Genomic DNA, 12,363 nt, shown 5'->3' with positions numbered 1-12,363 from the left:
GTCCAATCACCTTTCCAGCTAAGGAAAAATACACAAGTGCAAATTAATGATGTTATTTATTTGTATTTGTTTTTGCCTGTTTGTTTATTTTGCATTTTTTTACCTTAACATGCTCATTTCATGAATATTGTGATATTGATAAAAAAAATACTACTACTACTAATAATAATAATAGTTACTGGTCAAATAGAAGGACACTTTATGTATAACAGAGGTGGCCAAACTTTCTACTATAAAGGGCCATGTGTTAAAAATCAATTATAAACATTACATTAAAATTAAATCTGCCATGGTTCCTCTCATGTATGATTTCATAGCATTTTACAAATAAATAAATAGAAACTATGACTCTTTAATCAATAAAGAAATGTACTGATCAGTAGATGTCAGGCTTCTCCACTTCACTCTGTTTAGTCGTCGCAGGAATATGACGTAATTTAAAGTTTACATTTGCGGCATGAGGGAAAATGGCTGCTGGTAAAGAGCAGCAACAGGCTCATCGCCCTGGCGTTTACAAGCAGAAAAATAAGCAGCACAAGCATGGAAAGCATCGAACAAAAGGAGAGATCGGGCGTGAAAACAAGGGTAAGCCTTGTCATTTTTTTTATATCTTTACTAGTGTGTCTTTCCGCCATTATCCGTGCCCGACATGGCTGTAGAGCCTGAACACGTGTTCATAGTTCACTCACTTCTCCGACCCAGGAATGGCCCTTGATCATATTTCCCTGAGTGATAGTAATAAATCAAAAATTATACATAAAAAAAGATAACAAAACGTTATACAGTATACACACATCTTTGGTTATCAGTTAGGATAACAGCTAGATAACTGTGTGCAGGCAATAAATGCATATTAGGGTTGGGTTATTTGACAATGTGATTGAAAAAAACGCGGTTCGAACATCTCTTTACACGATCTTTTATCTTTCCGAAGACATTGTTATTTCTGCCACCATAATTTCAGTAAATCAGGATGACAGTAACTCATAACAGATCTGAAATTCATCGTGTTGTCCATTAGGTAGAGTTGCTGTGGTGACACTCACCAAAAAACAACGGCGAGAGCTGAGTAAGATTGACAGGCGACACAAAGCCAATCAGCTTCGTCGCAACAAGAAGGACTCAGTAAGAAATGGACATAAATCCTGCTTCACCCACAACATTTCAAATTGTTTTAGAAATCAAGAGAATTATGGAGTGAACTTGACTCTATTTTTGTTGTCAGGTGCTGTCGGAGAAGCGCCGCCTGGGCAGCAGAGATGGGCCACCTCACCTGGTGGCTGTGATTGGACTGCATTCACAGGTGGACACCACTGCAGTGGCCAAGCTTTTGAAAGCAGAAGGAATTGGAGGAGTGCTACATGAACACCAAGGAGTCAATGTGGAACGGGACAGCTTCGGCCTTGTCCTGCCACGTTTTAAACAGAGATTCACTTTCTACAGACCTGATACAGGTAGCTCTACCACACAGCCTTTTGCAGAATATTTGGAAAAAGTCATCATTCAAATGTATTTACTGTGTAGTCAGTTGAAATGTCTTGTGCAGAAAGAATTGCTACACATAGGGGTGCAAAACCTTTTAAGTTGATTTACCTTTTTCTTTTACTTTCTACAACTTTGACATTTTCTAGATGCTGAGGAAATTGATACACACCTGCACCCTGGTTAAGAAAAAGCTCTGTAGGCAAAAACAACCAATTTTATATTATAGGTTACATAATAATCAAATATTTGGTTGAAGTCAGTCGGATTCATTTAATTTTTAAAGCATTGTATCAGGAATTTAATGGTTTCAGTTTTACATACAAGTCAACTTACCTTAAACAGTGTGTGTGTGTGTGTGTGTATGTACGTGTGTGTGTGTGTGTGTATATATATATATATATATATATATATATATATATATATATAAATACAATTACAAACACAGTGGCGGGCCATGCATTTGGTACCTGGGCCTTTAGTGGGGATTTACCCGACTTACCCAACCTACTCACCATAGATGCAGACTTCTAATGTGCCCCTTAGCTCCTCAGAGGTTGTAAGCCAGTTGTACCGCTCGTATTCACTGGTCTGGAAGTGGTGAACATACCCTTTCCCAGGCTGAGACAAGCTAGCTAGCTTCTGGGTTGACCCACCTCTCCTCACAATGTCTAGCTTTTCTTTAAAATGGATTTATAAGTATGTCCTGGACCAAATCAATTTCTTTTCCTCCGTAGGCATAAAAAAGTCAAACTCAGATGTAATAATTTGTGCTGAATGGTACACACCTGTTTTGCCAGTCAAACTTTAACAGTTTCCCTCTGACCAACCAATCGGAGGACGGATAAATGCTGACGGTATTCTGAATAAACTGTTGGGAAGAAATTAATACAATTCCATGGAACAAATATTAGAATTAAGGTTGTAAATGTAGTTCAGTGTTTCTGATAGTGTTTAGGCCAGCAGAGAAGGGTTAGGGTTAGGGTTATTCTGAATTCAATGGCTGTAACACATCTCAAAAAAGGGCAACAAAAATCTGGCAAAAGTAAGTGTTATTAAAATTAAACAGTTGGATAAACATTTCGCAACCAACTAATCTCTGATGGAATAGGAGTGCGTTAGAGCCTGTGGGATGGGCAGCTTGCACATTTAGAACGGCTCCATCAATGTTGGAGTGTAGAGCAACAAATGCTTCCATCCAGAAAATGTCTTTTTCAAGGAAGACCATGCAAATCTTTAGCAAGACAATGCTAACTGCATATTGCATCTATTACAATAGCATGACTTTATAGTAGAGGAGTCCCGGTGCTAAACTGACCTGCCTTCAGTCTAGTAAAATACAACAAAGGACACACAGGCCTGTTGAGCAGCTAGAATCCTGTATCAGACACATATTGGACAACATTCCCAAAAACTTTCCTATCTATTCCCAAATGTATACAGACAGAATACATGTTGCTACACAGTAGTAAACATAGCCCTGTTCCAGTTCTCCATTTTTTTCTATTTAATGGTGTATTTATAGTGTTCTGTTTTTTACAGTATTACAATTGTAATTGTGAGCAATGATATTAGAGTTATAGTAGAATTACCATGCTGATTTTTTTAGGAGCTTTAAAGATTTAAAAAATCTGGGCTTTGTCTATGTAAAAAAAAATTTGGGAAGTGGCAGGAAATTAATATTATTTTTAAAATGTATTTATTTGTATTTTGTGTATTTTATTGTATGTATTTTGTGTATTTATGTATTTTATTTGTGATTGGTGTTCTTTTTGTTTTCAGCTGACTTACACTCGCTCTTAGACGTGGCCAAAGTGGCAGACAGTTTAGTGTTTGTGCTTGAGTCCACAGAGGGTTGGGACAGTTATGGAGATTACTGTCTTTCTTGTCTTTTTGCGCAAGGATTACCAAGTCATGGTAAGATATGAAGCAGGAGATGGAATGCTTGTGAATAGGTTTCCTCCACATAAAAAAAAAAAAATAATAATAATTTTATTTCTCGCAATTGTGACATCCAACATTTCTGGTGCCACCAAGTGACCATGTTGTCTGCCTGAAGTTTGAAGCTGTTGGTGTATGAATGAGGCTCCTCTGCTTTATCAGTCTTCTTCAGTCTCCTCCAGAGCTGATTGTTAGACCGAATTCTCTCTAGGAATCAGAGGCTTAGTTTGATACCATGCGATTCTTCTGATTGTAGCCCATTTTATTTTCAATGTGTAAATCTGTCTGGCACTACAGAGTGGGTGACGCTGCCTGACTGGGAAGAAAAAAAAGTCAGAATTGCGAGAATTAAAGTCGGAATTGCAAGAAAAAAATAATATAAAATAAAAAATATATATATAAACTGATAAGTGTATATAAACTTCTATCTGCACCTTTATACAAATTATTTCCATGTTAATGACTTTACGCTTTCTAATCCATTACCTCTGTCTCTTTTGCTCAGCTTTGGTGTGTCCTGGCTTTGCTGACCTGGCAGTGAAGAAGCAGACGGGATCTCGTCGTGCACTGTCACGCTTGGCAGAGGCTCGTTTCCCAGATGCACGTCTCTTCACCATGGACACAGATCAGGATGCAGTGCTGCTGCTCCGCCACCTGGGGGCACAGAAACAGAGGCGACTGGCCTTTCGTTCAAGACGCTCACACATGCTAGTTGAACGTGCCTCTTACATTCCCAGCAATATGCAAGAAGGCACAATAATGCCACCTACAGGACTAGGCACTCTGCGGGTATCAGGATATATTCGAGGCAGCCCCCTCCAGGTGAACAGGCTCGTACATATTGCAGGCCATGGGGACTTTCAGCTCAGTCAGATAGATGCACCCACAGACCCTATGGCAATTGTCACAGGTTCACAACGGCCTGTAAAACCAGCCAAAGGACAAGATGTGGAGATGATGGTGAGTAAAATCTGGGACGAGACGGTGCATATTTAGCAGTAGTTCTTTGACGTAATCAAATTAAAATATGCAAAGCAAAAAGCCAAAACTGCTTAAACTGACCAGATGTTTAAGACGTATTTAATAATAAAAAAGCCATAGATTGTATTTATTTTATTTAGATTTTTATTCTAAAGTTCTAGTGAATAATTTAAGTGCCCAAGCTTAAAATACTGAAATTGCCAATGCAGAACATGCTGAATGATGTTGCTTTTGTTATTTTGTTAGTAAATGTTGATTTTATTTGTGTGTCTATTGTGTGCCATACAGGACAGGGGTGCTGGAGATGGGAATGGAGCTGGAGAAGAGGTGCGTGTGTTAATGAAGTCTGACCCCTCTCAAAGAGAGTGTCTGCAAGCAGAAGCTGAGATTGATCCCATGGATGGAGAACAGACTTGGCCTACTGAATCTGAGCTTCTGGAGGCTGAAGGTAAACGAAATACAGGAATCTATAATTTACACCAGATATAAATTGTACTAACATTAGTGTAAAGTTGTGTCTTCCTGCCCTTTGCTGCAGACACTTGTTAGCTAGGAAATAGGAAGTAAGTAGGAACCGGGCATAAGGATAGTTGGCTCCTTATTTTCAGTTGTTTTTAGTAACTCTTACAAATTACAAGTATTTTACCGTACAAGTTTCTTTTTTAGATGACGATCTCGCACTATAATTTAGTTCTCCTCGCACTATAATGCTTTGGGGAAATTCATTCATTAAAAGGCAGTAGTACTTTTTAAAGAATAATGCACATTCATATAAAAGAGATATTGTTCATCTTAATTGACGTGGGAGTAACTGGTATTATTTTACATAACTGAGCAGCACAGAGAAGCATTACATTTGCTAAAGCACACTTAAATGATGCAGAGTTGAGAACTGCTTATGTTCTGCTACATACATCATATGTGTATTTTTAAAAGCTTGTTTGGATCCTGGCGTTTTGTATTTTGAATAATGAATGTTAAAACTGAGCTCGGGTGTTTTCATTTTGCACTTGTCTTGTATCCTTTGTCGGAGTTAACTTCCACATTATAGTTACTTTGGGAACTTGAGACTGATTTTGGGAATTGTAACTCTTGTGTGAGCTGAGATTGAGTGTTTTTTCCTTGGATGTGTAGAAGCCAGAAAGAGCCGAAGAGTTATGAAGGTGCCAAAGGGCACTTCTGACTATCAGGCCACATGGATTGTGGATGATGAGGAAGAGAATGAAGATGATGAGGTGGGGGATGATCTGGACAGCTGCGACGATGAAGACGACGATGAGATGATGGAAGATGATGCTGAAAATGAGTCTCAGGTACCCAGACACCTACACTAGACACACCTGGTTAAACAGGCCTATTCCTTTTCCTCCTTTTCCGGGGAAAGTTTTAATATAGTGATTTATATAAACATAAATCTAAATGTCACTTGAAGTATTTCATTAAAGCATGCTTTGGAGTCTCGGTCGTCCGATTAATCGATTATCAAAATAATCGTTAGTTGCAGCCCTACATACAAGAATATATGTAAAAACTAAATCCATTTAATGCATTGAATTGCCATGTTATGTCAAATACAAATATATAAATATAAAAAAAATTCAAATAAATCTATTTCAAATGACTTAAAAAAGGTAAACACACTGTATAGTGTTTTTTTTTTGTTTTACTTTGAAATGATCCCAAACTTCGGAAACTTTCCGTCATCTCCCTTGTGCTAAATCTTCTCTTCGCCCCTTGATGTTTTCTCCCCGTTACTCCATTTTTCATTCTGCAGCGTCTTCAGTGTTTACCTGTCCAGAGCGCTGCAAAGTTTAGCGTGTGGTGTGTCAAATAATTTGCCTCTATGCATTTTGTATTTGAACTACTCGAGTTACACGCGGAATCGTTTCAGTCCTAGTTATATTTTACTGCCCGGAAAGCCATTAGTATATGTCATTATTGTTTGCTTTATATGGTTTTGTCTAAGCTGTCAGTGAAGGAAGACATTGAGAAATGAGAACAAAGTAGGTCAAGCTACCACATACTAACTGTGCAGGCTGACAATGTGCATCACGTGCACGTAAAGGCTGAAGGCGTGGCTGATTGGCTAAGAGCGGGCAGGAGGGCAGGCATGCCGCTGGCGGAACAGTGCATACGTGACTGGTTCTTTGTGCACTGCATGGTGGAGAGGCATTGTTTGTTTTCTCAGTGTCTGCTTCTTAGTCTTAGTGCCAGGCTGCACAGCGCAACAATAATGTTTGGAGCGGCAGGCCTGTCCCCAGAGAAGCCTCCTGACTTCCTCCACTTTGGACAGGGCTTCCTGTTGGGGCTCGCAGAGCAGGCGGCCATTTATTTATACCAGCTAGGCTTGAAAGGAGCAGGGGGAAGCTCCTCATGTATGGAGACTTTATTTTCGTTTAATCCCAATTAGCATGTGTTTGATGTCTGGTTGTGCACCAAAGAGGGCTTCACAATGCAAGATGTTAACAAGGAGGGAAGTGGTACCACAGATGATTCGTAGAGATTATTTTTATTAGTGCACCTGTGATTGTTCTGCAGCCTGACCCCTCCAGGGTGTGGATTCGCCCCAGCAGTATGTCTTGCCCCTTTTCCATCTCAGCGACCACATGCTCGCTCTTGACAAAGGCGTGTATGTTTGGTGATGGATATCAAAGAAGAAAATAGAATTCCGGACCATTTTTAAACCTTTTATAAAACCAATAAGATTTTTAAAGGAGAATTACAATTGGCAGTGAAATCTTTGTATTTTTAGTTCTTTCAGGTGCAGATAAAATGTGCATATGTGTGTTTTTTAGTTTGTCTAACAATTTTGTAGCAATGTGGACATTATCTGAATTCATGTTTGATAAATTTTTCTGAAATATTACAACATAACTTGCTTTGTCTCCTGTTCCTTTTTGTAATACCCTGAAACAATATATTCATTAGGCAAATAGTTTTCTATATTGCTTTAATGTCCTGCGTGTGGAATTCTGCCGACAGCCCAAACTAATTTTAATATCTAGTGTGAATGCAAATATTATGATATACATTTATTTATTTATTTGTTTATTAATCATCATCATCCACTCCTACTTGCTTATTGTTTCTTCATTAAGGCTAGTGAGGATGGTCATGACATTGCAAGTGATAATGAGGATGAAGAGGAGGAGGAAATAAGCTCTGCAGGCCGCGTTGGAGCCGAGGAGAAGTACGACGAAGACATTGATAAGGCCGAGGAGGAAGACGGGCTAAGGCGATATCGTGAAGCTCGATCACACGAAATGTTCCCTGATGAAGTAGACACACCATTGGACGTTCCTGCTAGGACAAGGTGAGGGACATAAGATTTTTATGTAATGGACCCAGTTCATAAATTTGTCAGCAAAATGGTGTGTTAATGTTTTGTAGGCCAAACCACAGTAAAAATGGCAGAGATATATGGAAAAGTTCAGGAATTGCTGATTTTCTGTATATTTCATGTATGTTTTTTCCCCCACACTTAGTGACACAACTCTATAATACTTCATGAAAAAATCAAAAGGCTGAGCAAACCGTGAAAGAGCGCATCCAATGCTATTTATACTTGACATGTCAATCTTAATAAGTTTTGAGTAACTTATGTTAATTACATGTTCAGCAGTCAGATTCTTTATAAAGGCTCCTTATACATGTTTCATTTTTATTTATTATATACATTTTTATGGCCACATTTCCATATGAGCGATTCACAAACATTTTAATTCGGTTTTGCGAAATCACTGGCTCCTCCACATCCAGCTGCTTCTGCCTCTACAGAACATTGTGCATATGTATAATCTTTCCTCCCTCTGACACACTTTGAACACCTACACAGATCCTTTAGTGAAGAGCGAAGGTCAGACTTTCAGTATTGTTTGTTTGGGGATGTGTCCCAGATTTCAGAGGTACAGAGGTCTGAAGAGTTTCCGCTCCTCTCCGTGGGACCCCATGGAAAACCTGCCTCTCAACTACTCGCGCATCTTCCAGTTCCAGAACTTTGAGCGCACGCGTCGCCGCGTCCTGGCCGAGGCAGCCTCCCAGGAGGAAGGGGCCATGGTGAGAGAGAGAGTGAGAGAAATGTCTTAGTAAAAGATGCATGTTCTTGTCCTGACGTCATGTGATTGTGCAGGTTGGCTGGTACGTGACGCTGCACATTGAGGACGTGCCCGTCTCAGTGATTGAGAACTTTCAGGCAGGCAAACCCCTGGTGCTGGTCTCCCTTCTCCCACATGAACAAAAGGTACATGCAACCATCTTTCTTTCATCAGCCAAGCGAATCAACAGCCTTTGAACAGTGACCTCATTGGTCAATTTAGTCAGAATTTCTTAAACGATGCATAAATGTTGTTAACAGTACTGTTTAAAACTAGATGCAATTTATCCATCTTTGAGTTCCCCTTGACAGCTTTTTGAGAACAGGAAGTTGAGTATAATGTGTGTTCGCTTTGCTATATTAAAAAAGTTTAAATAATAAGAAGGATCCATTTCTAGATGTCAGTGATGCATGTGCTGGTAAGACGGCAGCCCAGTTTCAACGAGCCAATTGCATCCAAAGAGGAGCTGGTGTTCCAGTGTGGCTTCAGACGCTTCCGAGCTTCTCCCATCTTCTCTCAGCACACAATTGGTATGGTGTTTGTTAGTTACTTACCTGTTTATTTATGTGAGCTTTGGAAAGGTTGCATGACTTTTTGCATGTAATGTGTCCTCATTTTCAGGAATTATTTTTTTCTGGTCAGGGGATAAATAAAAAAAATTATAAACTAGGTCATTTTGAATTTGATGACTGCAACACATTTCAAAGCAGTGAGGACGGGGCAACAAAGGCTGGAATAGTGTTATTAAAAACAAAGAGCTGGAGGAACATACTGCAATAAATTAGGTTGACTGGCAGCAGGTCACATGATTGGGTATCAAAAGGGTATCTTGAAGAAGCAGAGTCTTTCGGAAGTAAAGGTGGGCAGAGGCTCACCGATCTCACACTGTGTACAAATTGTGGAGCAATTTAGAATAATGTTCAACATCAAATTATGAATACTTATAATTAAGACAATTAAAAGACAATTAACCTAGACAATTAGAAGATATCCCCATGCACACGGAGCAAGGGTGAAAATTATTATTGGATGCCTGTGATCATATGGCTCTCAGGTGGCACTGCAATAAATACAGGCATGATTATTTAAGGGATATTGCTTAATGGGCTCAGAAACACCTTCACTGTCTGTGTACACAGTTTTCCATATGCGTACATGATCTAGAAACCCCATCGTCTTCTCTTCGCCAAAGCTTCATTTAAAATGGACTGAGGCAAAGTGGAAAACTGGTCTATGGGCAGACAAATCAAAATGTGAAATTCCTTTTTGGAAACCATAGATGCCACTTCCTCCAGACTAAAGAGGAGAAGGACCATCCAGTTTATTTATACCATAATTTATTTATATTTAGACACAAATATTATTTTCCCAAAACTCCAGCAACTGGTCTTCTCAGTGTCCAGACGTACCATACGGACTGTTATTAAAAGATGAGGGAATGTTACATAGTGCTTAAAATTACCCTATCCCTGGAATTTTTAGAACTGTTTGCTTTTTTTAAAACTACCTTATTTTTTCGTACAGAAACTCATCCAGATGAATATCAACAGAAATACGTGGAGCGGAGAAGTTTATTTTCACCACACAAAACTGCATTTAGAGATGGATCAAAGACTATTAACAGTGTATCATCATCAGCAGCAGCAATGATGGGAGATCAACAATATAGGCCAAATTCCAGGCCAAAGCTCTTCACAGCTGAGGCTCAGGCATTACTTTTACTACTTGCATTGGAAAATATTGAGACGAGTCAAGAACGGAACTTTTCAATTGCCTCTGACTCGCAGTTTTGTCTTCAAGCCTTTAAAATGTAAAGAGGGACCACCCTAAAATTGCTGAAATTTTAACTAAACTAGACCATTTAAAGAAGGAAAACGTTATTATATTTTGGTGGGTTTCCGAGTCACTTTGGTTTGACTGTCAATGAGAAAGCAGATATGTCTTCCAGGAAAACACATGAACTGGAAAAATGTACTGTGAAATACCACTTCTTGACCTCAGACCTTTTAATTAACCTATACATCACAAACAAATGGCAGAAAGAATCGAAGTTGTCTACACTTGGTTCCAACTTGGCCAATTGAGGCATACTTTTGGGTTTCTACTGATGGGTAAAGCTCCTCCTTTATGTCTCTCACGTCAAGTTCCCTTGACTATTAAACACGTCTCGTTGGACTGTAACTTCTATGATATTGCAAGAAAACGATTTGATATAGAAACATGTTTACAAGGGATCTTTCATCATGTATCACCTGAATGTGTTTTAAGTTTGTCTCATGTAAAGCTAAAATGTCATATATAGTAATTTAAGTGTGATGGATTTGATGATGACCCAGTGTCTGCCATGTACATAGCCCTAATGCTAACATGGTGTTAAAGCTTAATGAACAAACAAACCTTACTTTTTCCTTGGTGCTTGTCTTTAGTTTAAATATTTAATGTTTTCTCTGATTTGTTGTGAATAAAACAGGTTTTTGAGATTCGCAAATTATTATTTTTATTTATATTTTACACAGCATCCCAACTGTTTTTGGAATTGGGATTGTATTTTAAATGCATTTATTATAATGGTTTAAAGTTACATGTACAGGGAAACTTGAAACATTACATAATAAGCATTTACAAGTCCACTCAAAATCTTTTTCAGGCGACAAGCATAAGATGGAGCGGTTTCTACGCGCTGATGCTCCTACGGTTGTGTCCATTTACGCTCCAATCACCTTTCCAACTGCCGGAGTCTTGCTTTTCAAACAGAGGGCAAATGGTAAGTGACACAGCTCCAGGGTCACGCTTCACTGTTAAACGTGTTTATAATGAGTCACTGTGATTCTTCCTGCTTTAGGAATGCATGACCTGGTGGCCACGGGCAGCCTCCTGAGCTGTGACCCTCAGCGTGTGGTGCTGAAGAGGATCGTGTTGAGCGGACACCCCTTCAAGATTAACCCCCGTTCTGCTGTTGTCCGCTACATGTTTTTCAACAGGGGTGAGTAGGAGGGTCATTGCTTGTGTGAAATGCTTTTAGCAGCTCAGGAATAACTCATGAACAGCAGGGGGCAGTTTTGTGTTACCAACAGTATCACTTTAGCAATTTTTATTTCTTTTTTTTTTTTTTCCTTGCAGACGATATTCTGTGGTTTAAGCCAGTAGAGTTGCGCACGAAGTGGGGCCGGAGAGGACATATCAAGGAAGCATTGGGTGAGAAGAAAAGAGCACAATTCATAATTGTAGAACTTAACATTAGTTTCAGTCACATGAATGTGGCTCGAAGTTTACGGTCAGAGTTTGAAACTCATGTTCATTTTTCTCTGTTCCTCATTTTACGCAGGTACACACGGTCACATGAAATGCGTGTTTGACAATCAGCTGCGTTCTCAGGACACGGTGCTGATGAGCCTGTATAAGAGAGTGTATCCTCGCTGGACATATGACCCCTATGTGCCTCATCCTGTGCCCTGGGTGAAGAATGAGGAGCCAGAAGATCTCCATGATATTGATATGGAGTAGAAAGTGAATAGATGATTATGGACTGGCAGATGCAGTGGACATGACTTTCATACTATTGGCTTCATTTACAGTGTAGACAGTTCCAACAAAATAAATGAATTAATTAACCGTCTTACATGTCTTTGACTACTTTGTATTTGATATTTCTTCTGATAACCACTAGATGGCATGACTGTATTAAAATGAAGGCACTTGACTGTCAGAGCTTTTGATGGATTGACGTTTAAGTTGTTCCGTTCTGAGGTTTGATAGATACTACTGAAATTTTGGTTCACCATTTTATTTAATCAGCTGCTTGCTGCAGACATTTCATGACACACAACAATAATCTGGAAGTGTGAGGCCACTCTTATGCACCACA

The 12,363-nt window shown here is 39.2% G+C and overlaps 1 protein-coding gene across 1 annotated transcript; it reads left to right on the top strand.

The window, feature by feature from the left end:
* Window positions 1-420: 420 nt before the first annotated feature.
* tsr1 (TSR1 ribosome maturation factor) lies at window positions 421-12,109 on the top strand. The gene is made up of 15 exons (XM_083548672.1): window positions 421-585; window positions 1,022-1,125; window positions 1,226-1,454; window positions 3,265-3,399; window positions 3,929-4,383; window positions 4,693-4,852; window positions 5,539-5,717; window positions 7,503-7,717; window positions 8,301-8,460; window positions 8,534-8,644; window positions 8,896-9,028; window positions 11,146-11,262; window positions 11,341-11,481; window positions 11,619-11,693; window positions 11,824-12,109. Exons 1-15 carry the CDS (start codon window positions 468-470, stop codon window positions 12,000-12,002), a joined length of 2,511 nt encoding a protein of 836 aa, XP_083404798.1. The 5' UTR covers window positions 421-467; the 3' UTR covers window positions 12,003-12,109.
* Window positions 12,110-12,363: the final 254 nt, after the last annotated feature.

The sequence above is a fragment of the Silurus aristotelis genome, assembly GCF_946808225.1.
Source record: "Silurus aristotelis genome assembly, chromosome: 8".
NCBI lineage: Eukaryota > Metazoa > Chordata > Actinopteri > Siluriformes > Siluridae > Silurus > Silurus aristotelis.
This window is presented reverse-complemented; position numbering and strand designations above follow the sequence as displayed.

What these genes read in the sequence shown, in the direction of transcription:
- tsr1 (XM_083548672.1), top strand. Translation starts at nt 468, where the DNA reads ATGGCTGCTGGTAAAGAGCAGCAACAGGCTCATCGCCCTGGCGTTTAC. An exon ending in GTCGCAACAAGAAGGACTCA is followed by an intron (nt 1,126 to 1,225) that starts GTAAGAAATGGA and finishes TTTTGTTGTCAG; the next exon opens with GTGCTGTCGGAGAAGCGCCG. An exon ending in TTCTCCCACATGAACAAAAG is followed by an intron (nt 8,645 to 8,895) that starts GTACATGCAACC and finishes ATCCATTTCTAG; the next exon opens with ATGTCAGTGATGCATGTGCT.